Source organism: Trachurus japonicus, chromosome 22, assembly GCF_045865225.1.
Source record: "Trachurus japonicus isolate A0001 chromosome 22, Traja_1.0".
Classification (NCBI taxonomy): domain Eukaryota; kingdom Metazoa; phylum Chordata; class Actinopteri; order Carangiformes; family Carangidae; genus Trachurus; species Trachurus japonicus.
Window position 1 is genome coordinate 7,150,331 of NC_140928.1, and position 26,525 is coordinate 7,176,855.

The 26,525-nt window shown below is 41.2% G+C and overlaps 3 protein-coding genes across 3 annotated transcripts; all 3 read left to right on the forward strand.

The window, feature by feature from the left end:
- The first annotated feature begins 15 nt into the window (after nucleotides 1-15).
- On the forward strand, nucleotides 16-5,182 carry nenf (neudesin neurotrophic factor). Its single transcript, XM_085768521.1, has 4 exons — nucleotides 16-222; nucleotides 401-461; nucleotides 2,665-2,768; nucleotides 3,965-5,182. The coding sequence occupies exons 1-4, from the start codon at nucleotides 82-84 to the stop codon at nucleotides 4,139-4,141; spliced, it is 483 nt and encodes a 160-aa protein (XP_085624647.1). The 5' UTR covers nucleotides 16-81; the 3' UTR covers nucleotides 4,142-5,182.
- On the forward strand, nucleotides 5,143-20,205 carry ezra (ezrin a). The gene is made up of 13 exons (XM_085768519.1): nucleotides 5,143-5,233; nucleotides 6,984-7,067; nucleotides 8,042-8,137; nucleotides 9,140-9,414; nucleotides 10,425-10,508; nucleotides 11,264-11,410; nucleotides 11,778-11,874; nucleotides 12,792-12,955; nucleotides 13,062-13,192; nucleotides 15,194-15,354; nucleotides 15,800-15,892; nucleotides 18,265-18,522; nucleotides 19,469-20,205. Exons 1-13 carry the CDS (start codon nucleotides 5,222-5,224, stop codon nucleotides 19,631-19,633), a joined length of 1,767 nt encoding a protein of 588 aa, XP_085624645.1. The 5' UTR covers nucleotides 5,143-5,221; the 3' UTR covers nucleotides 19,634-20,205.
- A 1,161-nt stretch (nucleotides 20,206-21,366) lies between these two features.
- kcnk3b (potassium channel, subfamily K, member 3b) lies at nucleotides 21,367-25,532 on the forward strand. Its single transcript, XM_085768520.1, has 2 exons — nucleotides 21,367-21,955; nucleotides 23,795-25,532. The coding sequence occupies exons 1-2, from the start codon at nucleotides 21,673-21,675 to the stop codon at nucleotides 24,688-24,690; spliced, it is 1,179 nt and encodes a 392-aa protein (XP_085624646.1). The 5' UTR covers nucleotides 21,367-21,672; the 3' UTR covers nucleotides 24,691-25,532.
- Nucleotides 25,533-26,525: the final 993 nt, after the last annotated feature.

Consider the following 26,525-nt stretch of genomic DNA (forward strand, 5'->3'; position numbering starts at 1 on the left):
CGCACCAGCAGAAGAGCAGCAGTGATAGGGGAGCGCGCGACAGAGTTTCCGCATTTCAAGTCAACAAACTGCAGCTTCTCTATGGCAACCGAGAAAATCTGCGTCCTCCTCGTTGTCCTGTGTGCAACTTCAGCCACAGATGTTAAATTAAAGTATAAAGCGGCCACTACGCCGGTCCGGTTGTTCACGGAGGAGGAGCTGAAGAGATACGACGGCAGCGAGGTAAAATAACTCACCATATAATCCTGTGTGTGTGTGTGTGTGTGTGTGTGTGTGTGTGTGTGTGTGTGTGTGTGTGTGTGTGTGTGTGTGTGTGTGTGTGTGTTTGTACCTGCGTGCACATGCATCTAAAACATACAGGTGTGTTCACGGTTTATCTGTTTTTTCCGCCCTGTTTTAGGAGGCACAACCTATTTATATGGCAGTGAAGGGAGTGGTGTTCGATGTCACCAAAGGAAAAGGTAAATAAAACACTTCACTGGCTTAATTTAGAGCTGGAATAACTCAAACTTTGAATGCATCACCAATTAGGCTACCTCTTATAAAATGTTTCTGTATGTTGTATTTCCACTTTTACCTAAGTAAAACATCTGAGTACTTCTACCACTGCTCATTTACAGTGAGAGGGAAGTAATTAAACAGTTACTTATGTATTGCACTCTTCATTTTGAAGTGCTTGTAGGCTACTTAGGTTTGATGTAGCAGCTAACTGTAACTGTAATCCATTACATTTACAATGGAAAGACACAAGCAAGATTTCCACTTAATACCATATAATAAATTGTAAAGAACAAAAATAAATGTTGTTTAACCTTTATTTAGGCGTGTAATCTCACTGAGTCACAGGGTCTCACTGTCAGGAGACACCTGCTAGGAGCAGACATACAATAAAATACTGGTACATATTTATCAGTCCACTATATATGATTTAAATTAAAGTGTCAAGTAGAGGCAGGAAACAAAACATATTAAATTCAGTTGTTTTGACTCGATTTCCTCCTTAAAATTCTCACATATTTGAAGCTCAAAGAAGTGGAAATATCCAGATTATTACAAATTAGCACACAGCAGAGACAAAGTTCAAAGGAAAAATGGAAATATTTTTTATCAGAGCGACATTTGTTCCTCTTTCATACACCACAGTGTTCAGATTTACTTTTATCTTGTGACCCTCTGGAGGGGAGCGACCTATTAGGCTAACCTTGATAAACCAGCTCCACCTCAACCAGCCGCACAGTAAAATGTTATCTACACACTGATGCATCAGTTTTTACAATCTATTAATGTTATATACAATAATCTATCAACAGTAAGGGCATTTTTTCCTACTTGGTAATGTTTTTATATCTTTACTAGAGGAGTTGTTTTTCGTTTCGAGCCATTATACTTTTACTCAAATTAAGTATTAAGTGCTTTTCCCACTGCTCCTCAACATCTTAAAGTTAGACTATTTAAATTTTCAAGATAAAATTAAGAAGTTTCATGCATTTATGTTTAAAGCAGAAGTAAGCGATCCGGTCGTTTTGGCTAACTTCTTGTCAGCCGATGGAGTTAGCAGTCTCCGCTAGGGCTGTCAATCTTCCCCCAAAATCAGGTTCGAATTTCTAACCCATCTTATGTTAAATATTCGACTAATATTCAAATTTTTAATGTTTCTTTTTAAGCTCATTATAGGGGTGGGGGGGGGGGGGGGGCAGCGATGACGGTGGCGACAACGACACAGCAGAACGAACCTGCATAGGAGCTGTCCATGGTTACTTAACCAAAAGTCCAAAAGTGTTAAACAAAGACTATGGAAAAATACATAGCTTATCTTGACGTGAACCATGTGTTGCGGTAAAAAAAAAAAAAAAAGAAGGATCGTTGATTCGGTGGAAACACGGCTTCACAGGCGGCGGCGCCCCCCCGCCTCGCGGGGGCTGCAGGGAGGGCACAGAGTAACTTGTGGTGCAACAGATCACAGCTGATCCTTGATCAGCACACAAGTGGTCCGCGGATCTATCAATTAAAAAAAAAAAAGAAAAGGTGTGCGTGTAGTGTGGGGACACATACGCGCACCGTGGCAGCCGAATGAACGGGCAATTAAAAAAACTCTGCTTGTATATTTGAAGCTGCAGCTTTACCTTGTGCACAACAACAACTGCATGTTGTTTTATCAACATGTGTACTACTCCGCGTCGCGACGCACCACGTTAATTTGCCTCGTTAAAAACGTTCGAACGTCAGTTTCCACCTTCGAATGTTCTCATTTTGACTAACATTCGAATTGTATTTGAATAGCGAAGTTCGTTCTGACAGCCCTGGTCCCCGCCCTCGTCCCTACGTCACCACATTCACGCGCATCCCTTGGCTGCACACACAGAGAGGACCGCCCCTTTATGCCGTTCTCTCTCCTCATTGGATAAAGGTTGTAGGATTCAAGGAAAGTTTTCTCCTCGGCTCGGGTCTGTCAGTGACTGACAGACCCGTGTTTCGGACCAAACACTCTATATAAGTGATTGCCGTCGGAAGATATAACTATTTAAGACTTATATTAACACAAATATTCCGCTTACTTCTGCTTTAATTAAAAAGAAAAACGGTAGCTTTCATGAATTAAAAAACACCTTTATCCCTTTAAGATATATGTTAAAACATTTCACTGTTTCCTTTTCCCCTCTGTAGACTTTTATGGTAAAGGTGCTGCGTACAACGCCCTGGTTGGAAAGGACTGCACCCGCGCTGTGGCGAAGATGTCTCTGGACGCTGCAGACCTGACATCAGACACTGTGAGTTCAGTCTGAGCGTCCGCCTGTCGTCCCACCTGAGCACTTTGGATTACTGTGTTTTCCCAGAGGCTGGTCATGTTTCTGTTTCTGTTGAGTCCTGTGGGTGGAGAACACCGACACCTGACACCTGAGAGTTAGTCGGTCGCCTTGTAAGAAAATGAAATAGACAAAAACCCTTAAAGCCTGTTTGGGTGGATACAGCCTGAATATATTGTACGTAAGAGGAACACTGGGAGTGGACACTTAAAAATGAGGAAATGGAAAATTCAGCCAACACTTAAAGAGCTCAAGGACATAAATAGAACTGAAATGTCAGAGATTTTTTCCTCTGCGTTTCATTTCTGGTGCTTTTCAGTACTTAATTGTTGATTTGCCTTCTCATCAGTCAAGAAATGGTTCAATAAACTCCCTGTAAAACCTTTTTTTTCATATCAGACAGAATAAAGCATGTTAATCAGCTTTAGAGGAGCTGGTCGGCAGATTTTCTAAGATAACTATCTCATATATGCATCATATTTGACATATCGCATGTGTCAATCTTCTCCTCTAACTCTCAGAAAGAAAACCCATCCACCCATTGTCTTCACCATATGATATGTATATGTATACAGTAGCATATGGTATATTATGTAGAATATAATGAAGAAAGAGAGAACACGTTAAACTCCACACAGAACGGCCATAATACCTTCTTGCAGTGTGGTGACACCGCTAACCGCTGTGCTGCAGCTCTGTCAGCAAACCAGCATGAATCCAAAAACATTAAACTGTGTCATTAAGAGACAAATATGTCAAAAGGACAAGACTGTCTTATTCTAAAATGGATAATTAAATAATTAACAATAAAAAACAACAACACAGAGCGTACTTCAGTCGCCTCATTCACAGGGACTCTGCATTAAAATCTTAGATGTGTTGATAAACCTAATTTGTTTTCAGCACTCACAGTAAACACTTGGACTTGTGCAAATAAGTGTTCACAGACTTTCTCCCATGGTTAAACAGAAAACAATATGATAATACCTCCTCCTCTACTTTCCTTCTTTGGCTGCTGACATTAATATAAACTGAAAAGTAAATGAGTAAAACATACAAAGGATGTATTTATCACAAGCGCTTTGTAACCTCTACATCCTGACACCATCTTCTTCCACAGGAGTTAGTAACAGGTTGTGTCTCTCTCTGTCTTTACACAGTCGGGCCTCAGTGAGGAGCAGCTCCAGTCTCTGGACAGTGTGTTTGAGGGAACGTACAAAACAAAGTATCCCATTGTGGGATACACGGCGTCACGCATCCTCAAGGAGGACGGAAGTCCCAACGAAGACTTCAAACCAGAGGACCAGCCTCATTTCAGAATCAAAGATGAGTTTTAATCAAATCACAGTCGTTTCATGAAGGATTTTTTTTTTTATCTCTTAGAATTTGTTTTTATTTCACCAGAATCAGAAACAAATATAAAAGGGTTAGGATTAGGGTTACAAATGAATGAACTGAAGATTGACAATGGTCTTTATCAGCTCTGGGAGCTTCAATGCACACATTTCACATTTCAATCATTTCAGTATACACTATATCTTTTTAAGGACATTTTTAAAAATGTAAAAATTATTCAGATCTTAGTTTTCAAACTCTCATATGTAGAGAAAGATGATAGATATTTAATATTTTTTACCTCCATACACCTGCGGTGCTGATGTTCCACATCTGTCAGAGCGATAAGAACAAATGAAGTAAAAACAAACACAAAGAGCATTTGATTAGTTTTCTATAAAATGTTGTTGTTGTTGTTGTTATGTGATTTAAAAACTGTGAACGTGCAGCTCTGTGAATGTTTACATGATCAGAATCGGTCCATGTTGTTTCAACCTGATTGTTTTTTGTTTTTGTTTTTCTACAATTCTCATTAAAGTATATGAATCTTAATAAAGCTCCTCAGGGGTTTGTCTCAGTCGACTCTTCCACAGAAACATGCTGCTGTTATCTTGATGTGATTTCATTATGCCTCACTCGTGTCATCTCCACACTGCAGCATAAATAGTAACGTCCAGGCTTATATAGCCGGTAGCCTTGCGTGGTCCGATCAAAGGTCGCAGCAGCAGCAGCAGCAGCAGCAGCAGCAGCAGCAGCAGCAGCAGCAGCAGCAGCAGTGCGGGTGCTGAGATAGGTGATTGTCTCTGGGTGGAGCGTCTTGCTCGGCCGGGGTGGTCACACTGGAAGTAAAGCTGTCAGTGACTGCGCGATAGCGACGACGTCCAACCTCCCACGTTACCGTGAGTGATCTACAAGCCTACGAGTTCAAAGGACACAAGCCCTGCCCTTGAGCCTGCTTGCTCGCGAGAGCGGAGCGGCTTTCTTTATCAGGTGGAGGTTGTGCTGGGAGTCGGCCACTGCAGCCTCAGTCAACCTGGGAGACACTTTCTTCTGCTGGAGCTCGTCCACCAACCAGAGCCAAGATGCCCAAAACAGTAAGAGTCTCGTGTTTTAACTGATCAAATCATTAAACATGTTATTGAACTCTCTTCTTCCTGGTCCAGGTTTCAAAAAAGGGTAGTGGTGGGTTCATAAAGTCAACTGTAAGGTTTGTTGAACTGGTTGTGTTAACATGGTTTTGAGAGAGAAACATCATTCTCATCACAAATTATGTAGATTTCTTTTTATATATATACTTTTAGCTTCTGTTTGAACATCTTTTGTTTTATCTGGGAGTGATTTCCAAGAGGCACCAACCCTTCTTGGCATTTACTCATTAACCAAATGTAGAGTTTGACCCATGCTGCTCACATTCCTGACAGAAACAATGCTCCTAAAAACGCCATTTCACGGCTACAAGTGAACCGAGTAGTCAAGCATACCTGATGATAATCATGGTAATTACCTTTTTTGGACACTGGACATACGATGTCAGCAAGCGACTGACTTTCCCCCCCAACAACTTCAACAATGACTGTATGGTGTAACCTGTTTGATTTTCTGAGCCGGTCAGACTTAATCAATTTCCCATCCGTTGAGGAGAAACCACCCTTGTGCCGTTTTTATTTGCTGAAAGTCCCAAATGCCCTCAGTAAGAGTTACTTAAGTATACAGCATCAGCGAGTGGGAGAGCTGATAAGAAAGGCCCGGCCTGTGCATTACGTCTGCAACTCTGCACTTATATTGACACTCCAAGGAGAAAGCTGTTCTTAAGAGGTCGTGCTGACGTCGGCCTCAAGTCGACTGACGCTAAATTAACAGAAATATGAGTCATGATATCAGGTACTACTGGTGTTAATCTGGAAACGGTAGTTAAGACGTTTGTATGTAGATAACAAAAAGTACAATGAAAGTACGAACGATTTATTTTTATTTTTATCAATGGAGTAAGACAGTGATTGATTTTAATAGTTAACAGCCGGCATGACTGTGTGGCTGTGGAAGATAACAGAGAGGGAAAACCTCAGCAGGAGGTCGCTCCTCTCTCAGGCGTTTGATAGTGGAAAGTGGAATCGGTTGAGAAACGCTATACGGACGCTTCATAAATGGATGTTCCAGTTTTTATGTTGCCCAAGTTTCTGTGGTGTTTATCTTTATGACACCCGGGGCGTGCTCTTGTGTAACTTCATAAAACGATTGTGTAACTGCTTCAAGACCAATTTGGCCCTGCACTAAGCCGGGGTCATGCAGATTCTGTGTCTTTGGTGTTTTGTTGTTTTCTTTTGGGAAAATATTGAGTCTCAACCCCTTTTTTAGTTGTCGTCTGGGAAATCCACCCCAGAGTCAGACTAATGCGCCACTTAAACTGCTTTTGTTGTAAAAGTCGTTGGTCTTCACTAACAGTGGCGAAGGCTGAAGGCAACTTGGCAAGCAGCGAGTATTTTGATATTTTAATCTGCCTATGTGCAACCTTGTAGCACCTCGCAAGGGTAGTCCAAAGTCTAATGAGATAGTGAGCAATTATGGTTTATGAACAATCCACTTCACAGCTCCACTTTAAGTGCATCTTCTGCACAACTGGCTGTATTATTTATGTTTTTTTTAACATCCTAAAAGTTGTTTTTCATTATCAAAAATCACCAAAATCACCCTTTTTAGGATACAGTCCATTCAAATTCTGATTTTTATTTGTAAAAAAAAGAAAAAAGAAAAGAAAAGTCAAAGAGCTAAACGCTTTGACAAAATGGAAACAGAAAACAGAAAACCTCTTTTGTCATGTGACTTAAAGACCTTTTCTTGACGCAGGTCAACGTTCGCGTCACCTCAATGGACGCGGAGCTGGAGTTCTCCTTCCACCCCAACACCACAGGGAAGCAGCTCTTCGACCAGGTCCGTATGTCACAGTATGCAAAGCACTCCTATAGACACTATAGTTTACACAGATTTATACGTTTTTATCTTTGTCATTGTAGTTTTTATTAACTGGGACCTTGAGAACTTGGCATCTAATAAAGTTGAACTGTGCAGTTTACTAGCAAAGTGTTCGACTACAGTCAGTCAGAGAGTAAACGCCTCATGATGATGTGTAATCTTAAAAACTAACCATGAGAAAACGTGCGAAAAAAAAGGGTAATACCTCAAAAGTCAAAGTGTTTCATGCTGGGGGTTTTTTTGGCAGAAATGGGCTTCCATAAAAATAGCACATGGGTAATGGTATTAAACAAAGACAAAAGACATTGAAAATTCATTGTCAATATAATAATCCGTCAAAATGACATAAGAAATAACTTGTTTATTAAAGAGCCAACCTTAAATAATGTATTAATAGTTAAAAGTATTCATCAATGTGCAGTAAGTTAAGTTTATTAAGGCATTGACAATATTAGGAAACTATGATGTGATCAATTTAATTGAAATAAAAGCCCAGGATTTTTTATAGTGCACACTCAGCCAAGAGCTGAATCATCCATAACCTGATACGAACAGTGACATCACAACCCAACAGTATGACGCCCTCTCTACCTGGAGCCTGTTGTGTAGAGTGTAATAATTACCTTAACCTTTGCACTTGAAGGCCGATCTATGATAAAGTGGTTCTGAGGCTTTAGAGTACGTTCACCACCGCCTGAGCAACTGTGCTGTTCCAGATGTTCACAGTGACACTGACGTGCTGTAAACAACATCTTTGTCCAAAGGTTTCTCCTCTTCAGGGAGATAAAATCCTGTTTTAAGTGAAGAAGAGCAGTGAGAGATAATGTTTTTTTATTATCGTGTGTGTGTGTGTGTGTGTGTGTGTGTGTGTGTGTGTGTGTGTGTGTGTGTGTGTGTGTGTGTGTGTGTGTGTGTGTGTGTGTGTGTGGTAGGTTGCCAGAACCATCGGCCTGCGTGAGATCTGGTACTTTGGGCTGCAGTTTGTGGACGCCAAAGGATTCATCACATGGCTGAACTGGGAGAAGAAGGTGAGTTTGTTGTGACACTGATAAACAGTTTGTTTGTTTTTTTACCCTACACTCCTCATAAGTCTTTAAAAAGTCAAGGTTGGAAAGCAAATGGAAATACTGCAATGCAATCCCCAAACATGCACTTACATTTTCACTTGCACTCTGAAAAACTGCCGCAAAACAGGAGCGATTAAACTGAAAATCTTCAGATTCCTTCTTTTAGACCTAAAATGATACGAAAATACACCCCCGAGTTGAATTCGCCTGGAATTGTCCTTTAATACTGTGAAAGTATCAAAGCCTCAGTCCACAGAGAAATGCACACAGCCTGTATTCAGAAACTGAGCCTTAAAACCAGCCGTTAGGACTTCCTGTAACTTTGTGATGTCACAACAAAGCAGTTGCACTAAGCCCCGCCCACCACCTGGACAACACCATTCAACACTTGCAGGATTTTTTTTTTCTGACTTGAAATCTGATATATTCTTATTATGGGATTACTCTGGAAACAGTAAGCCAATGAGAAGAGAAGCTCAGAGAATCCTCTCTTCTGATTGGCTGACACCAACCTGTTGTTGCTAGGCAAGGCAAGGCAAGGCAAGGCAAGGCATCTTTATTTATACAGCGCATTTCATACCAAGGCAACTCAATGTGTTTTACATAAAGACTAAACTTTTTTTTTTTAAAAGAGAGAGAGAAGCATAAAACAGAATAAAAACAAACAAACACTAAAACAGAGTTAAAAGCAAGAGCAAATAAAAGTAAAATAAAAGAAAATAGATAAAAGTTTAAAGTTCTTAAAAAGAGCTCAGCTACAAGCACGTGAAAAGAGAAATGTTTTTAACCTGGATTTAAAAGTGGATTTAAAAGTGGATTTAAAAGTGCGACTAGAGCTGCTGAACGAGGAGACGGAAAACTTCACAGATATTTTTTTTGTCTCTTTTTGAGATACTGTTGTTCCTCTCACATGTCTTAACTCTTTTTTTTTGTCATGGTTTTATTTGTCTGTCCTGTGCTCAGGTCATGTCCCAGCAGGTGAAGAGGGAGACTCCCCTGCAGTTCAAACTGAGGGCCAAGTTTTACCCGGAGGACGTGTCCGAGGAGCTGATCCAGGACATCACCAGGAAGCTCTTCTTCCTGCAGGTGAAGGAGGACATTCTGAGCGAGGACATCTACTCTCCTCCGGAGACCGCCGTGCTGCTGGCCTCCTACGCCGTCCAGTCGAAGTACGGAGAGTACAACAAGTCGGTGCACAACCCGGGCTACCTGTCCTCCGAGCGCCTGCTGCCCAAAAGGTGAGTGTGGACTGGTTTGTCATGGAAAAAGACTGATTATGATAATGTTATCATTTAATACAAAGACAGACAATCTCAAAGGTATTTACATTAATCAACCAGATAAATAACTCCATTATAATATATATCAAAGAGCTGACACAACACAACAAAGCTGGCAGTGTGGCTGCACAGCTTGCAAGCGGACAGTGGAAGAAAGCAAATAAGTACATTTATCAAAGTGCTGCACTTGGGTAGAATTTAAAGATACTTTTCATTACTTAGGTTATAGTAGTAAGCATATTACTCTTTATCTTGTTTTTTTTTTTGTAGATCAATATTCTTTAAAAAAATAAAATCACACAGATTATTTTGTATTATTTTATAACAAGTTACCATCACTGCATTAATGTATTATTGATCATCATAATACAATAATATACACTATTATGATGCGGGGATTCCTGCATAATCAGTGCTTTAACATTGGGTACATAAGTAAATTTTGATACTGCTCCTTTAAAGTTATTATATTATTACAAGTACAAAAACATAACTCTGAAGAAGTGCAGGGAAGATGGTGTTTAAACCAAAAACTAAACAATAAGTACTTACTTTATTACTTATATTTTTTTCATTTTCTCTTAACAATGGAAAGAAGGGCAATTAAAGAAGTGGGACAACTGATCGATTTATTTATGATTTGTGGGATTCAATAAGCACAGCTTCTTCTCACTCCTTTTCAAATATGTATGATTATGTGTTTGTGTTTTTGGTTTCCAAATTTTGACTGAAATTGTGCCTTATTTTGTTTTACATGTTCGAAATAAATATTTAAAAGAGAAAAAAAATAAATAAATCAAATGTATTAACCCATGTGCTGTTGCAATAAAGGCATACAGTACCAGAACAGGGGAGACGTGACAGTGCAGCATGTGTTTGTGTTAGCTCTGTATGTATGTACACACACACACACAGACTGTTGACACCTTCACCTGTGTGGGTTGCTGATAGCTGGTGTCTCCCCTCAGAGTGCTGACGCAACACAAGCTGTCCAAGGATCAGTGGGAAGACAGGATCCAGGTTTGGCACGATGAGCACAAATCGATGCTGAAGTAAGTGAAGGATGATGAATACAAGAAAAAAAAAAATCATGTTTTAATCTTCATTTTAAATCTGGTTAACTTGTTATAGGAAGAAATACAGTAACAGGCCTGATCTTACAAATGAAAATATAAATCCATATTTGATGTGTGTTTTTACATTTCTGAGCCAGTTTTCTGCTTTGTGTAATTGTTTAAAGTGAATCAGTAAACAGGCAATTTAGCATCATTATCCTGTAATTACCCCTTGTGACCCCAGTGACTTAACTTGCTGCGTTCAAGCGCCTCCATCAACCAAGACTCAGTCACATTTTACAGAGTCCACGTTTATTTATGATAAACTTTTATGAATATTTATGTTGCTAAATGTGCAGTTTCATCTGCAGTCTCTGAATTAGTGAATATAATTTCTTCTTTTTTCTAAAAATCCTACTTGAATCTGTTATTCTTGCTCTTAATGACGAGCAAGAATCTTCTATCTACACCAACTACTAGTACTTAACCACCTTTACAGAAAGTATTGTGAATTTAACTTTCAAAATAAAAGGAAGAGACAGAAGATGATATTACAGATGATGAATTAATTGAGCTTAATAATAATTAATTGGAAACTAAAAGGTTAAGTGACTGTTGGTTTACCCTGCTTCTATTAGTCTGATGCCCTTAATGTAATGAATATGAAATGATGCGTCTTAGATAATTAATATTCAGAGGTCAGGTCCGTTTGTGTTCTTACATTTTTCCATGTCTTTGTGCGACCTGAACAGGGAGGACGCCATGCTCGAGTACCTGAAGATCACTCAGGACCTGGAGATGTACGGAGTCAACTACTTTGAGATCAAGAACAAGAAGGGCACGGAGCTGTGGCTGGGAGTCGACGCTCTGGGACTCAACATCTACGAGAAGGAGGACAGGTTGGTCCATAAATACGTGTCTGAAGGATACAGTCCTTCAGTATTAACACTGTGTGTGTGTGTGTGTGTATGTGTGTGTGTGTGGAGTGCACTGACCTGCTGACACACACACACACAGTTGTAGACGGGGGGGCAACACACCAGCAGTCACTGACCTCAGCTACCTTCACTCTCAGTCGGTCAGGTTTTAAATAACACACTTGACCGCGTGGCTGTTGTTGTCAAGAGGCCGTTCACCTGTTTCCCTCGATGCTACGACAACACACACACACAGACACACACACACACACACACACACACACTGGTCTGTCACTCTGCTGTCATTATGTTGTATAAAACCTGATCTCCTTTTTTCTCTGTCGTCCAGGCTCACGCCAAAGATCGGATTCCCCTGGAGCGAAATTAGAAACATTGCTTTCAATGACAAGAAGTTCGTCATCAAGCCCATAGACAAGAAATCCCCTGTAAGTGTTTCTATGGTGGCCCAGAGCGCTCAACACACTTCAACTTCAGAAAACACACATGTTGCACAAAAATTAAAAGTATATGACAACAAATGCAAGTCCACATGTTGCAAACTCAGTCCTAAAGACAGAAATGGTGCGTAAATGTGCAGAAATTACAGTTAGATGCCTTGAAGCATTAGTAAATAACTTCTGTGCATAGACAATTAAATAAACAGATATTGAATACTGAAACTATACTGACACATATACTATACTATACTCTACTATAAACACTAAACTAAACTAAACACTCATAAATGATCATAATGCTTTGTAACAATAATCATAACACACTATAAGATGTTTTATCATGACTTATAAGGTCAGGTATTATAATACGTTATAATTGTTAGTATCTCGCTGACAATGCCCACATCGATAATGCATTATTAATATAGTTATAATGTGTTATAATTGGCTTATAAACGGGTATAACTATCATTATAAACACTCATAAATGATCATAAGGCTTTATAACAATAAGCATAACACATCATAGAGCATTTTATAATGGCTTATAGGTCAAGTATTATAATGCTCTATAATGTGTTGTGCTTATTGTTATAAAGTCTTATGATCATTTATGAGTGTTTAGTTATACAGTACTGCTTTATAACTCATTATAAGTATGGTTATAATGCGTTATAGAGATAGGCATCAAATAAAGTGTTACCTAAATCTACTTATCGGCTTTTTATATATTATAAATACTGGTTTCAATAATCCATTATTTCCTCAGTGTAGTGGATCTTTACATTTCAGACACTGCAAAGGTTAAATCATGTAAAAATAGCTTTTTGAAATGAGACCAAACTGTTGCTGAAGTCTTGTTTTCTCCCTCTCTCTCCCCTCTCTTCCTCTTCTCTCTCTGTCAGGACTTTCTTTTCTACGCTCCACGTCTGCGAGTCAACAAACGCATCCTTCAGCTGTGCATCGGCAACCACGAGCTGTACATGCGCCGCCGCAAGGCCGACAGCATCGAGGTTCAGCAGATGAAGGCTCAGGCCAAAGAGGAGAGGCTGCAGAAGAAGATGGAGCGGTGGGTGAAGGGTTAATCCGCTCAAAAGATTAAAAAAGACTCTGGTCTCGCACAGACGTGAGCATCGGGATAAAGTTGTTTTTGTGTGTGTGTGTGTGTTCTGCAGGGATCAGCTGGAGAGTGAGAAGAAGAGGAGGGAGGCCATCCAGAAAGAGAAGGAGCAGATGGAGAGAGAAAAGATGGACCTGATGATGAGGCTCCATGAGTTTGAGGAGACGACCAAGAGAGCAGAGAGAGGTGAGACAACGCAGACCACAGGGCGACGTATTTTAGTCTTTAACCCTCCTGTTGTCCTCCTGGGTCAAGGAAGAAAGGAAGGAAGGGAGGAAGGAAGGAAGGAAGGAAGGAAGGAAGGAAGGAAGGAAGGAAGGAAGGAAGGAAGGAAGGAAGGAAGGAAGGAAGGATAAAGGGAAAGATGGGTGGAGAGAAGGAAGGGGAAAAGGGAAGGAAATATAGAAGGAGGGAGGGAACAGATTGGGTCAATTGGGTCAAAAAGGAAGGAAGAAGTAAGGACGAAGGGAAGGAAGGAAGGAAGGAAGGAAAGGAGGGAGGGAGGGAAAAGGGATTGTGGAAAGAAGGAAGGGAAAAAGGAAGGAAAGAAATAAAGAAAGATGGAGGGAGGGAACAGATTCGTTCAAGGAAGGAAGAAGAAGGAAGGAAGAAGGGAAAGAAGGAAGGGAAAAGGGAAGGAAAGAAAGATGGAGGGATAGGGAACAGATTCGTTCAAGGAAGGAAGAAGAAGGAAGGAAGAAGGGACAGAAGGAGGGAAAAAGGAAGGAAAGAAAGATGGGGGAGGGAACTGATTCGTTCAAGGAAGGAAGAAGAGAAAGAAGGAAGGGTAAAGGGAAGGGAAGAAAGATGGAGGGATAGGGAACAGATCAGGTCAATTGGATCAAAGGAGGAAGGAAGACGAAGTAAGGACGAAGGGAAGGAAGGAAGGAAAGAAGGAAGGGAAAAGGATTGTGGAAAGAAGGAAGGGAGAAAGGAAGGATGGAGGAAGGGAACAGAAGGACATCAGGAGGGTTAAGTCTCATTTCTTCTGAGATGTGACGTGTCTTTACTGCCCTCTCCTGTTTCTTTGCTTGACATACATGAAAAAAGTTCAACTGGATGGATTTTGTTCTCTCACTTAGTTTTTATAGCTCCTTGATCTGTCTGGTTTTTACTGCTTTTGACTCACAAGGCTCATTTTGATATACTTACAAATCGAGATAAGAAAGAAACACAACTTTCAAGTCTCTGAAAGTTTCCAAAATCCACTTTTAATTAACATATATTTAAAACGCACACAATGCTTTTATTTCCCAGGATCAGAGTCTCACAGTGTTTCCAGACGCTTTTTGTTCATGTTCAAGTAAACACACCAACACAGAGCATTATAAAGTTATGGCAACATGGAAAGCTCTGTTTACTAAGGCAATGACATCACTCACAAGCTGGTGGATGAGGTGGGTCTCGAGATAAATAAAAGGAAAAAAAAAATGTTTCTGTTACTTCAAATTATAGATTATTTTTCCTTACTTTAGTTCATGTTTTTCACCTTTTTCTTGTTAAAATACACTGTCTGTCCAAAAAATACACTAATATTTAATTGGACGGCCTTTAGTTTTGATTATGATATGCATTTGATGTGGCATCGTTTCGATAAGCTTCTGCAATGTCACAACATTTATTTCCGTCCAGAGTTTTTAAAATATTCTCAGTGGGTCACATTGGACCACATTTCTTCCTTGAAGATGATGGTTCCCCACTCTCCTTCCAGTTTTTAATAATGCGTTGGACAGTTCCTAACCCAATTTTAGTTTCATCAATCTCCTTAGATGTTTTATTTGCTTGATGCCAATAATTTGACCCTTCTGAAACAGATTAACATCTTTTCCACGACTTCAGGATGTGTCTTCCAACATGGTTGTTTCAGAAATTAGACTGTTACAGGGTTAAATAAGTTGTTGCCAGTTGAAACATAATCATCCATGCAGTAATTATCCAATGGGAGGCTCTGACCTATTAGCTTAGTTAATTCTAAGTGGTGACTTTTTTTTTGGACAGGCAGTGTACAATGTGTTTTATGTGTCTTTATGGCTCTTAAGGTCCCCAAGCCCAGAGTGTGTGAGGCCACAGGTGTAAAATTGTGCCAGAAAAGCTCAACGATACATCCATCGACCCCTCTGATTTAACGCTGTGCTTTACTTTCCTTCTAAATGTTTTGCTGTGTGTTTCACTGACTTCCTCCTGCAGAGCTTCAGGAGCAGCTGGACCGGGCCATGAGGCTGGAGGAGGAGAGGAGGAGGGTGGAGCAGGAGGCAGCCCGGCTGGAGGCTGAGAGGATGGAGGCCATAATAGCCAAGGAGGAGCTGGCCAGGCAGGCTGAGGACCAGATCAAGAGCCAGGAGCAGCTGGTGAGTGGACTACGCTTGGAAAACTCAAGATCCTTCACGTGAGAGGAAAAAAAAGCTCACGATAGAAAAACACTCATTACATGTAAAGCTCCTGCATCCATGATAAACACACATTAACGGTTGAAACTGCAGCTTTGTCATGAGAAAATCATTTAAAACTCTTTCTCACACACGCTAATGTCAATAGACACAAACAGTATTATCATCTTTGATTATGAGAATGGTGCACATGCATATATAAAACTAAAATAAACATTCGTCAATTAAACATCCGTCACAAGACATCTGCAGGTTTTCACCTTCACCATCGGTTTTTAGCTAATATTTGTTCACATGACACTCAGTCGTTAACATAAACTCCGTCCATGCTTTAAGATTAAATAAATAGATATTCAATAGCCTATATTTACTTTTGCGCAACGTGTGTGTGTGTGTCCTCCCTCAGGCTGCAGAGCTGGCCGAGTACAGCGCCAAGATCACCGAGCTGGAGGAGGCCAAGAGGACCAAAGAAGAAGAGGCTGAGTCATGGCACAACAAGGTGAGTTTCCAACGCGTGATCAAAGGAGGGAACCGGGCTCCTCAGGTGGAGCTGGAAAACGTCCAAATCAAACATCAGTTGGTTCAGTTTCATATTTTCCTCTCCAGCTATTTGGGTTATATTTAAGACTGACTGGAGCAAACTGGACCCTGCTGTGTTTTAATTCCTTCTATGTCAAGAACAAAAGAACTTCCCACACACTGTTAACTTGCAATAGGTCTTTTTTTTTACTCCTGGACAAAGCAACCTTTCGGTCGATGTGACCTTCTTCAGGCAGAGTTGAGTCCAAAAAAACCTTTAAATGGACAACACACGAACAAAAAATAACCAATCAGAAGCAAGGTGATCAGCTGAGTATAATTTAAAGGTATAATATGTAGGAATTCCCCCCATCTAGCGGTGCGGTTGCATATCTGAATGTATTCTTGATGTTGCATTCACGTGAAATCGGGCAGACGTCAGACAGACAACAGACGCTGCAAACAAGTGGTCCGCCAGCACGAGGCAAAACAATACAGGCGTGACAATATGTTGTCATGGTGATGTCGTATTGTTTACCTGACCCACGTTTTACCGTCTTTCTCTCGTGGAGTAAAATGACATCCAGTTGGTTTGCTGACGGCCGTCTGCCTGACTGCACCTGAATGCAACACCAGTTTTAGTTTAGTTTTTTATTATGGATCCCCATTAGTCCTTACCTTGGTAAGGACTATTCTTCCTGGGGTCCAGACACTCATGTATGACAATCAAAACATAATACAATAACTTACAGAATTAGATAAATGACAAACAACAAAATAAAACAAAATAATAAGAATAAAAACATTTTACAAATACAAACCAACTTTGACTTTTCAAAACTTAAAAAAATGTAAGTTCTTTACTAATGATGGCCTCTTTTATTTTCTTTTTGAATCTCCATTTATTTTCAATGTTGGTCATGTTTGGTGGGAGCCTATTCCAATATGTCACTGCTCTGTACATTACAGTTCTCCTAAGTGCCTCAGTTCTTGGTAGAGGCAGGGTGAAATGAGCACTCAATGCATGCCTTGTTGCATAGCCATGCCTTTCCTTAGTAGTTTGTAGCTGTAACACCAATTTATTAGGTTTTCCCACATGATAAATATTAAACAAAAATGTGACCAAACTATAAGCAAATCTTTGTTCTACTGTCATCCAAGACAGCGTTTGATGCATCCCCTCTACCCTACTCCTCCCCGAGCAACGGAGAGCGAGTCGTGCTGCTCTATTCTGTGTGATTTGGAGTTTTTGTAAGTCTTGTTTTGAGGCGCTAGACCATATTATTGGGCAGTAGTCAAGACATGACAATACTAAAGATTGCAATACCAGTTTAACTGCTGAACCTGACAAAAAATGAGCAGCCCTCCTTATCATTGAAATGGTTTTGCTCATTTTAGATACAACTCCATTAATATGTGTCGACCAAGAAAATGTTTCATCAATTATCACACCCAATAATTTGGCCTCTCTAACCTGTTCAATAATACCTCCGTCCTTCCTCACACTACACAGTGGTGACAGTTTTAACAGGCACTACCTGGAAAACTTTCTCCCCAAGCCGACAGCTCCGCTGAGTTTCCGTGGTTACCTACGGTCATGCTGCCACTCAACGTAAAAAATGGCGATGCAACATGGCCGCCTCGGTTCGGTGCGTCGCCCACTTATGTATTTGTAACGACTTGTAACAACTCATTCTAAGGTACGAGAAAGCTTTCATTTGTATGCGGGTGTGATTCGACTTCAGTGAAATACGTAGCCTATTTATGAAAGCAATATTTGATTTTTGCTAATAAAAAGCAAAATAAGTGGGGCTTTAAGAGAGACAAGACACCATTAACAGAAAGTAGTAAATATCAAAAACATTACTAAAAATGAAACAAAACATGTGTATGAGACCTTCTAGAGGTGTGCATAAGCTCACTCAGTGAATTCCTTCTATGTGCCATGTATAGTTAACTGTTTATAACATATGTAGGATGCTTATTCCCAAATTTTCAGTTAAACAAGTTTCAAAAACTGGGCTTTTATCTTAATTTTTTATTGTTCAGTCCTTTCTCTAAACTCCTTGAAGTGTGTGTCTGTGAATAATTCAAGCTAATGTCTGGTGGTGGTCAGTCAGTGTTTTCCAAAGGTGAGATGATCCTGAGAGCAGAGAGCACCTCACCTGTTGCTCACCAAGTTTCATTTGTTCCTAAACCTGTGAAAGTTGCACTAAAGTGAAAGAAAATCAAACTCCAGCGAACTCCAACTCCAGTAAATGACCCTGATGTGCAACATAACCCATTATCACAGCTGCCCTGGGACAGCAAGTATAAAAATAAAACATCTGTCCCTGTCCACCTTCATCCCAGGCCAAGGAAGTGGAGGAGAGTCTGATCAAGACGAAGGAGGAGCTGCACAGCGTCATGGCCGCCCCTAACTCCGTCCCCGCCGCTCCTGCTTCCTCCTCCTCCTCCTCCTCCTCGGACAGCGAGAGCGACCACGAGCACAGCGAGGAGAACAGCACTTACAGCGCCGAGCTGCAGCCGCAGGACATCAACAACCACCGCGACGAGGAGGAGAGGGTCACCGAGGCCGAGAAGAACGAGCGCCTGAAGAAACAGCTGCAGGTCAGTCCGGGGTCAAGCGAGTTCATGCAGATATTCCTGCTTCTTCTTCTGTTTTGCTGCATCTGGAGAAAAACCTGCAATGCACGCAGCATAGTTTCAGTCTCAATAGATAGATAGATAGATAGATAGATAGATAGACAGACAGACAGACAGACTTTACACTGTAAAAACCCAAAATCTTACCAAGAATATTTGTCTTATTTCTAGTCAAAACAAATCTAATTATAACTAAAATAAGACTCATCACATTAAAACATTAAAAAGTAGCTTGTTTTTAGACACTTTTTCCTTTTTCAAGCATATTTTCAATTGAAATAACTAGAAAAATCTGATAGTGGATCAAGTTTTTCTTTCTTATTACAAGCACAAAAAACCTGCTTTCACTGGCAGATTTTTCTACTTATTTCAATTGAAAATTTGTTTGAAACAAGTGAAAATTATCTAAAAACAAGTTCATTTTTAGGTGATGAGTCTTATTTTAAGTGGAAAGAGATTAGTTTTGAGTAAAATTGAGACATTTTGACAAGAAAGAGTTTGAGTTTTTGCAGTGTATTGATCCCAAGCTGGGAACTTACAGTGCAGCAGCAATGTTACACAGACACACAGTGACGATAACAACATATAGTATAAGAATATATAAAGAATAAGAATATAAAGAACAAACTATACATAATAAAATAGCAAAATGGCAATTGCAAATAAAATAAAATGTAATGTATAAAAAGTATATAACAGAATTGGCAGTGTTGATTTTAGTGCAAAGTAAAAAAAAAGTGCGATGTGTGTAACTGTGTGTAGAAAATAAAGTGCGCAGTGACTGTAAGTTATGACCAGAGTTTTTCAGCAACAGTTTTCCAGCTGTTGTTTTTCAGATGATGTTAGCCTCATTCCTGTGGATTAATTAACTCTATAAATTTGAATAACTCAACATCTGCTCCTTCCACAGATGCTGAGCTCGGAGCTGTCAGACGCCCGCGACCACGACCAGAAGACCAAGAACGACCTGCTGCACGCCGAGAACGTCCGGGCCGGCCGCGACAAGTACAAGACGCTGCGTCAGATCCGTATGGGCAACACCAAGCAGAGGGTCGACGAGTTCGAGGCCTTGTAGGAACCGTCCTGAGAGACCCGAAGTCCTCGCCCAAATACCTCGTTTCTCCCTCCCAGCTCAGCATCTTTTTAATTTAAAGTGTGATGTAATCTGATCGTAGCACGGAGCTGACGTTTGCTCAAAAGCACTGTGGGTTTTTTGTTTTGTTTTGTTTTTTTCTTTCTTTGTAGCCCTCAAACATCTCCAACGTGTGTATACCATGTTGAAAACAGTGGTTTTCTGCATATACTGCCTGAACCAAGCAGGTATGTGAGGTGTACTGTAGAAAATATATATATAGCCTACAGTATACACATATATATATACATCATCATGATAAATGATTGAACAGGTTCTCACAAATGAGCCTCTGCAGTCTTGTTATCGCACCTAAGTTAAGTGGTTAAATTCAAGTTTGTGTCGTATTAGTCACATACTGCAACCACGGCCTTATCGTTATTGTTTTCATGATCGATCAAACAATTTACTACTTTTTTGATTAAATATTTTATCTGTAAAATTACAGGGAAGTGTACAAAAAAATGTTTCCAAAGTTGCCTTAACCTAGAGTGATTTAAAAAAAAAAAATGAAACAGACACCAGAGACAGTTTGGCAATAAATGATTGATTAGTAAAACTATTGATTTGATTAATTCTTCTGTGAATCATTTACCCCACTACCAGTTTCCCCTGTTTTCATGCATGTGTCCACATAATGCAATTTATTTAACTCCTCACAGTTGCTTATGATCTCACATCATGTTTAAATGAATGGGTTTTATGATTTTAAGTCTTTACATCAGGGATACATTTAAAGGTGTTTCTTTGTTTGATTTGCTTCTGCTTTTACCGCACAGCCAGCGGTTTAATACGTTTTCCTTTAAGTTTTGAATTTAAAGCATCCTGCATTCCTGTTTCTATCAAGTCAGTATTTCACACAAAAATCCAAATCTAAAAGAAGCCACATCTTATTTAAAATATATACTGTATATACCAACTCTGTGGTATGACTCCTGTTCCAAAAGCCACTGGTTCCTACGTTTCCCATAATGCAATGCAATTTATAGCATCTTCTACCTACCAGACCCAACCTGTCTCCTAAAACTCTTGAACCTGTGGCTTAAATTTAGACTTTGAATACACCTTTAGTTTAGACAAACCCTCTTATATTATATAAAATAACACATATCCTGTGTCTTAAAATAAAATAAAAAAACACAAACTATTCATTCTGCTTCTTTTTCATCATAATGTTGTGTGTGTGCATGCGTTGGTGTGTATGTATGTGTGTGTGTGTGTGTGTGTGTGTGTGTGTGTGTGTGTGTGTGTGTGTGTGTGTGTGTGTGTGTGTGTGAGCTGAAGAATCCCACCACAGCCTGTTCACGGTGAGGAGGAGAAGGATGTTTGCTCTCTGACAGGAGGAGGGTTATCATTAGGTTGCTAGACAACTTGTGAAGCCAGTAGAGCCGCTCTGTTTAAATAGCCACTGGGTAAATATTTTATCTGTGAATGAACACATGAATCATACATACACCAAAGTCTTATTTGACAACGTTACCTACCTGAACCAACCATCACCTCGGCTGCTGATGAGTGTGCGTCCTCGGAGGGAAAAGACAAACTGTTTATTCTGGCTTCAGGGGGAAAAGAAAAGAAAAGGTGTGTGTGACTGTAAGTGTGTGTGTGTGTGTGTGTGTGTGTAGTATTTGCAAAGGTGAGCTCCTGATTTGCAAGAAGCTGCCACTGTTGCTGCTGTTGCTGCTGACAGTCTGGCTGTGGGATTGCCCCGCGTGTTTCTTTTTTCTTTTCTGCAAAAATCTAAATATAAGTCGGTGACAAATAGTCCAAATACAGTAGCAACCCAACTGTGATGTGGGGGTGGTGCTGAGAGAGCAGCTCCGTCTCCAAAGTCCCCCCCACCCCCCCTCTGTTGGATCCGTAGTCCGTCAGGAGAAGGTCGCACTCAGTCTCAGCTCCCACCTGCACATACTTGAATCTTTTTTTTTTCTTTTTCTTTTTTGTTTTTTTGTTTTCTATTTGCTTCCATCCTTTCAAAAACCATGAAGAGGCAAAACGCGCGGACTCTCGCCCTCATCATCAGCATCCTCACCTACCTGGTGGTCGGAGCCGCCGTCTTCGAGACGCTGGAGTCCAAGCAGGAGAAGAGTCACAAGAGGAAGCTCGACGCCAGAAAGTACGAGCTCATGCGCAAATACAACTTGACCAAAGAGAACTTCGAGGAGCTGGAGCACGTCGTCCTGCAGCTCAAACCTCACAAAGCCGGCGTGCAGTGGAAATTCGCCGGCTCCTTTTACTTCGCCATCACTGTGATCACGACCATCGGTAAAGAAAACTCTACGCTTTTTTTTTGGTTGTCTTTTCTATTTTAATATATAGTGCCATAAATGAGGCTGATATGGATTTGGGCTACATTGCATTGATACAGGAGCTCAGGACAGGGCTGTAGCCAGGGAATCAGAGGGGCTGAGGTCACTAATCCACATTAACCCCCCCCCCCACTCACTTGTTTTAGTATACTAATACTAAAACAATTTGCATGATAGGAATTGATGAATGTCCAGTAATTAGTAGGTTATCTCAACTGCTTAGCACAGCCTGAAGCCACAGCGTAGTGTTTGACCGTGACAAACAAAAGCTTTGAATTCATTATTCTATATCTATTTAACTTGCCTATTAAAACAAATAAACGTAGGCTATGTCTAAGTGTTGTTTTAAGAGCTTATTCACAGGACACTGTCATAGAGTTAGTCATACTGTGTTTGGACTGGGGTCAGTTATTCTAATGGCTGATGTAAGTGAATAATTATATATTTAACATGGTAAATGGAGTGCATTTATAAAGCCTAGTAGTGTTTACCCGATAGTCTTAAAGCACTTCCACCTATACATTCACACACCAGTGAAACATCTGGGGCAATTTTGGGTTCATTATCTTGCGCAGATACTTCGGCTTGTGGACTGGAGGAGCAGGGCATAAAATTCACAATTTTAATGTCACATTTTATGTCTAGCTCTTTGCTGTTCTTTCTTTCTTTCTTTCTTTCTTTCTTTCTTTTGTTATTATTAATTCTTCTATGATCCATTTATCTAGGTTGTCCTTGTTATTTTAGGTGAAGTAATTAAGAGTAAAATAGTTTGGTTATAATTTTGTAAAGTTCTTTCTTTCTTTCTTTCTATTTTGGATTAAACTGTCAATTGTAAGGCTAGGTCAAAATATCAGACTCCAGGTATAATCTGTGTGTAATTGTATGGGAAATGGAAATGGAAGAAGAAGCATTTTCAACTCTGCAGAACACTGCAGATTAGTAAAAACATTAAGGACGCTGCTCCGGCTTCATTTCTGTTGGTGCATTAAGGCCAATTAAGGCTAATTTGGGCAGAGAAAAGTGATGACTTTGTGGTTTATTTCCAGTGTCTACAACATCCCAGCTGACAGCAGCGTGGGAGTTATAAATACATAGCTGTTAGTTCACAATACCGAAGTCGAGCCTGAATAGTGTGACCGGGTTTTCCATTAAAGGGATAGTTAACCCAAAATTCAAATTTCACTCATTATCTACTCACCCTCATGTCAACTAAGAGCTGTGAGAATTTTCAGAGTCCTCCGTTCCTTCTCTGAGTTACGGGGGGGGGGGGTCCGCGCAGCAGTATTTGTCCATATAATGGTTGTCAATGGATACCAACTTTCTTCGTCCAAAAAGACACACCAAAAAACATCCAAATACCTCCATAGTGCTCGTCTGTAATGTCCCTCATATTGAAGCCCCAACATGAGAAACTGTTCCGAAAAAAATTAAATAAGCCTATATTTTAAGCTTGTTTGTAGCGGAAGCTCCCAGTGTCTCAGTTCACTGCTCTTCCTAATTTCTCATGTTGGGGCTTCAATACAAGAGGGACATTGCAGACGAGCAGTATTTGGATGTTTTTTGGTGTGTCTTTTTGGACGAAGAAAGTTGGTATCCATTGACAACCATTATATGGACAAATACTGCTGCGCGGACCCCTCCGTAACTCAGAGAAGGCACGGAGGACTTTTTTTGAATTTTGGGTTAACTATCCCTTTAATGTTTAATGAGGATATGTTGGTGTTTCCAGCATGCACCTACGATGACATCATTATAATATGACTCATGCATGATGCACCTATGCGTCCTCCTGCAGGTTATGGTCACGCGGCGCCCAGCACCGACTCAGGGAAAGTGTTCTGCATGTTCTACGCGCTCCTGGGGATCCCGCTCACCCTGGTCATGTTCCAGAGCCTCGGCGAGCGGATCAACACGTTCGTCAGGTACCTGCTGCACCAAGCCAAGAAGTGCCTGGGCATGCGTCAGACCGAGGTCTCCATGGCGAACATGGTGACGGTGGGCTTCTTCTCCTGCATGAGCACCCTGTGCGTGGGGGCCGTGCTGTTCTCCCACAGCGAGGGCTGGAGCTTCCTGCACGCCTTCTACTACTGCTTCATCACGCTCACCACCATCGGCTTCGGGGACTACGTGGCCCTGCAGAAGGACGACGCGCTGCAGAACGACCCGCGCTACGTGGCGTTCTGCTTCGTCTACATCCTCATGGGCCTGACGGTGATCGGGGCGTTCCTCAACCTGGTGGTGCTCCGCTTCCTCACCATGAACACCGAGGACGAGCGGCGGGACGCCAAGCAGAAGGCCCTGATGTCCGTCAGCAAGTCCAGAGGCGAGGTGGCTCGACTGATCCCCGTCTCCGCCTCGACCTCGTCCACGCCCGTAGCAGAGGACGCCACGAAGGCCAGAGACTTAAAAGGCGTGTACACCGAGGTCCTTCACTTCCAGACTATCTGCTCCTGCCTGTGGTACCGGAGCAAGGAGAAGCTGCACGGCTCCATACCGACTATGATCCCTCAGGAGCTCACGTTCTCCGACGCCTACCTGCAGCAGAACAACAGTAGCTGCCCGCACTACGTGGAGCCCGGGTCCACGGGCTGCGTTTGCAGTCCGCGCCAATGCACGAGCATAAGCTCCATAACAACAGGTCTACACATCCTCTCTCCGTTCAGGGTGTTCAAGAGACGCAGCTCCGTCTAGCCTTTTCAGCGCAGCAGCAGCAGCAGCAGATTTCAACACAGCACAATACGTCTGCGCTGCCAAGGGGACAGCTCATGTTTGGCAGCAAAGACATGAATACAAGTAGATGTTTGTGGTGCTATAATCCCAGTAAACCAACAGTAGGAGCGAAAGGGGGGAATAAATAAAAAAGCACATGCAGTACTGTAAACAGTGATTTCTGATACTCAAACATGTTTCTGAGGGAGCACAGCGCCCGGTGTTTGTGTCAGAGCTCTGGAGAGTCATGTAGGCACAATGGTGTAGGCATGAAGGTGTACGTCATCTGGGTCACTACATTTTCAACACATCAACACGCCGCAGTGCATGTGATGTGGTGTGTGTGTGTGTGTGTGTGTGTGTGTGTGTACGCTCAGTTCTTGTAGGAGAAAGCAGAGCAGGAGCTGTAGGAGGCGCATTAGGTCGAGGAGATGAAGCAGTGGCACAGAAAAACAAGATAACAGAAACATCCTCATGCAGCGAATGTAGGTTTCTGGTAATTATTCTCTTGCTTTTGTTTCACATCGTCACTTCACACAACTGTCCTCGAACAAAATGTTTCTCGTCCCTAAACAAATCGTGAGGGCAGAACTTTGTTAAAGCTCACACATACTGATAAAAATCATATGACTCACATGTGCAGTTACAGTTTTTTTTTTGTTTTTTCAGTGCTCTCTACCCAAAATTGGAGCCGTGCATCAGTCACAAACACTTCTGAATTACGTAATGCCACAAGTGGAAAAGTTCAAAAACACATGATAACTTACTCCACACATGGTGAAAACCTGTATGAGACACTCTGCAGCTCTGACTGTTACACCTGCTGCTGCAGGGTTTCTGTACTGTGAGGTGTTTCTGGTACTTTTAGTTTGTCCACTGGGCCACTGGGCCACTGCGTCAAGGAGTTTTCAATTGTCTCTGTGTTTTCTTAATAGCCTACTCAGTCTGTCATCAGACCTGAGCAGATTTGAACTCTCAAGCCGTTCAGAGGTAGAGTTATTGTTTTATTAAAGAAAACAGTTTTGGAAATGTTGTAAAATGCCTGTGTTTGTTTTCTTGGGAGTTAGATGAGAAGATAGCCTGGAGCTAGCCTAGCTTAGCATATGGGCTGTAAACAAACAACCCTTATTCATTCATTCAACCTTTATTTTAAAGGGCATTTCCAGTTGCAATCAGATGACCACCTATGATCAGTTCATTTCATACCATCCACTCCCAACTGCAGCGTGTGGACGTTTATATTCGTTTTTGTTCAAGAATTTATCGTTTTTTCAATGTTCATTAAAGCAGATAACAGCGGCACGGCCGTTTCGGCTAATGCTGTGTTCAAGGCAGGCTTTTGAAACCGTAAGTTACAGCTTCAAGTCACAACTACGACTTGGTAGCGTTCCAGGTAACCCGTAGCTCGTGTTTTTACCGTCCTGTTGTCTGTGAAAGTTCCCTATAACGGCCACTCGTAACTTCCGACCCGTGAACTCGTACCAGATCGAACTGGTATGACTTCACAGGAAGGAAAAACACAAAGTACGAGTTTCCTTGAACGCACCATGAGTTAGCAGCCCCCGCCCTTGTCAGGCATCAATTGGTCCTCGTGCTACGTCACCACATTCACGCGCATCCCTTGGCTGCACACACAGCCCTTCATGCCGTTCTCTCCCCTCATTGGATAACACTTGTATCCCACAAGGAAAATTTTCTCCTCGGGTTACAGCAGAGCAGAGTGACGGAGAGACTCGTGTTTAGGCTGAAATACTTCATGTAAGTGATTGCTGACGGAAAATAGGACTATTTAGGACTTATATTAACAAAAACATTCC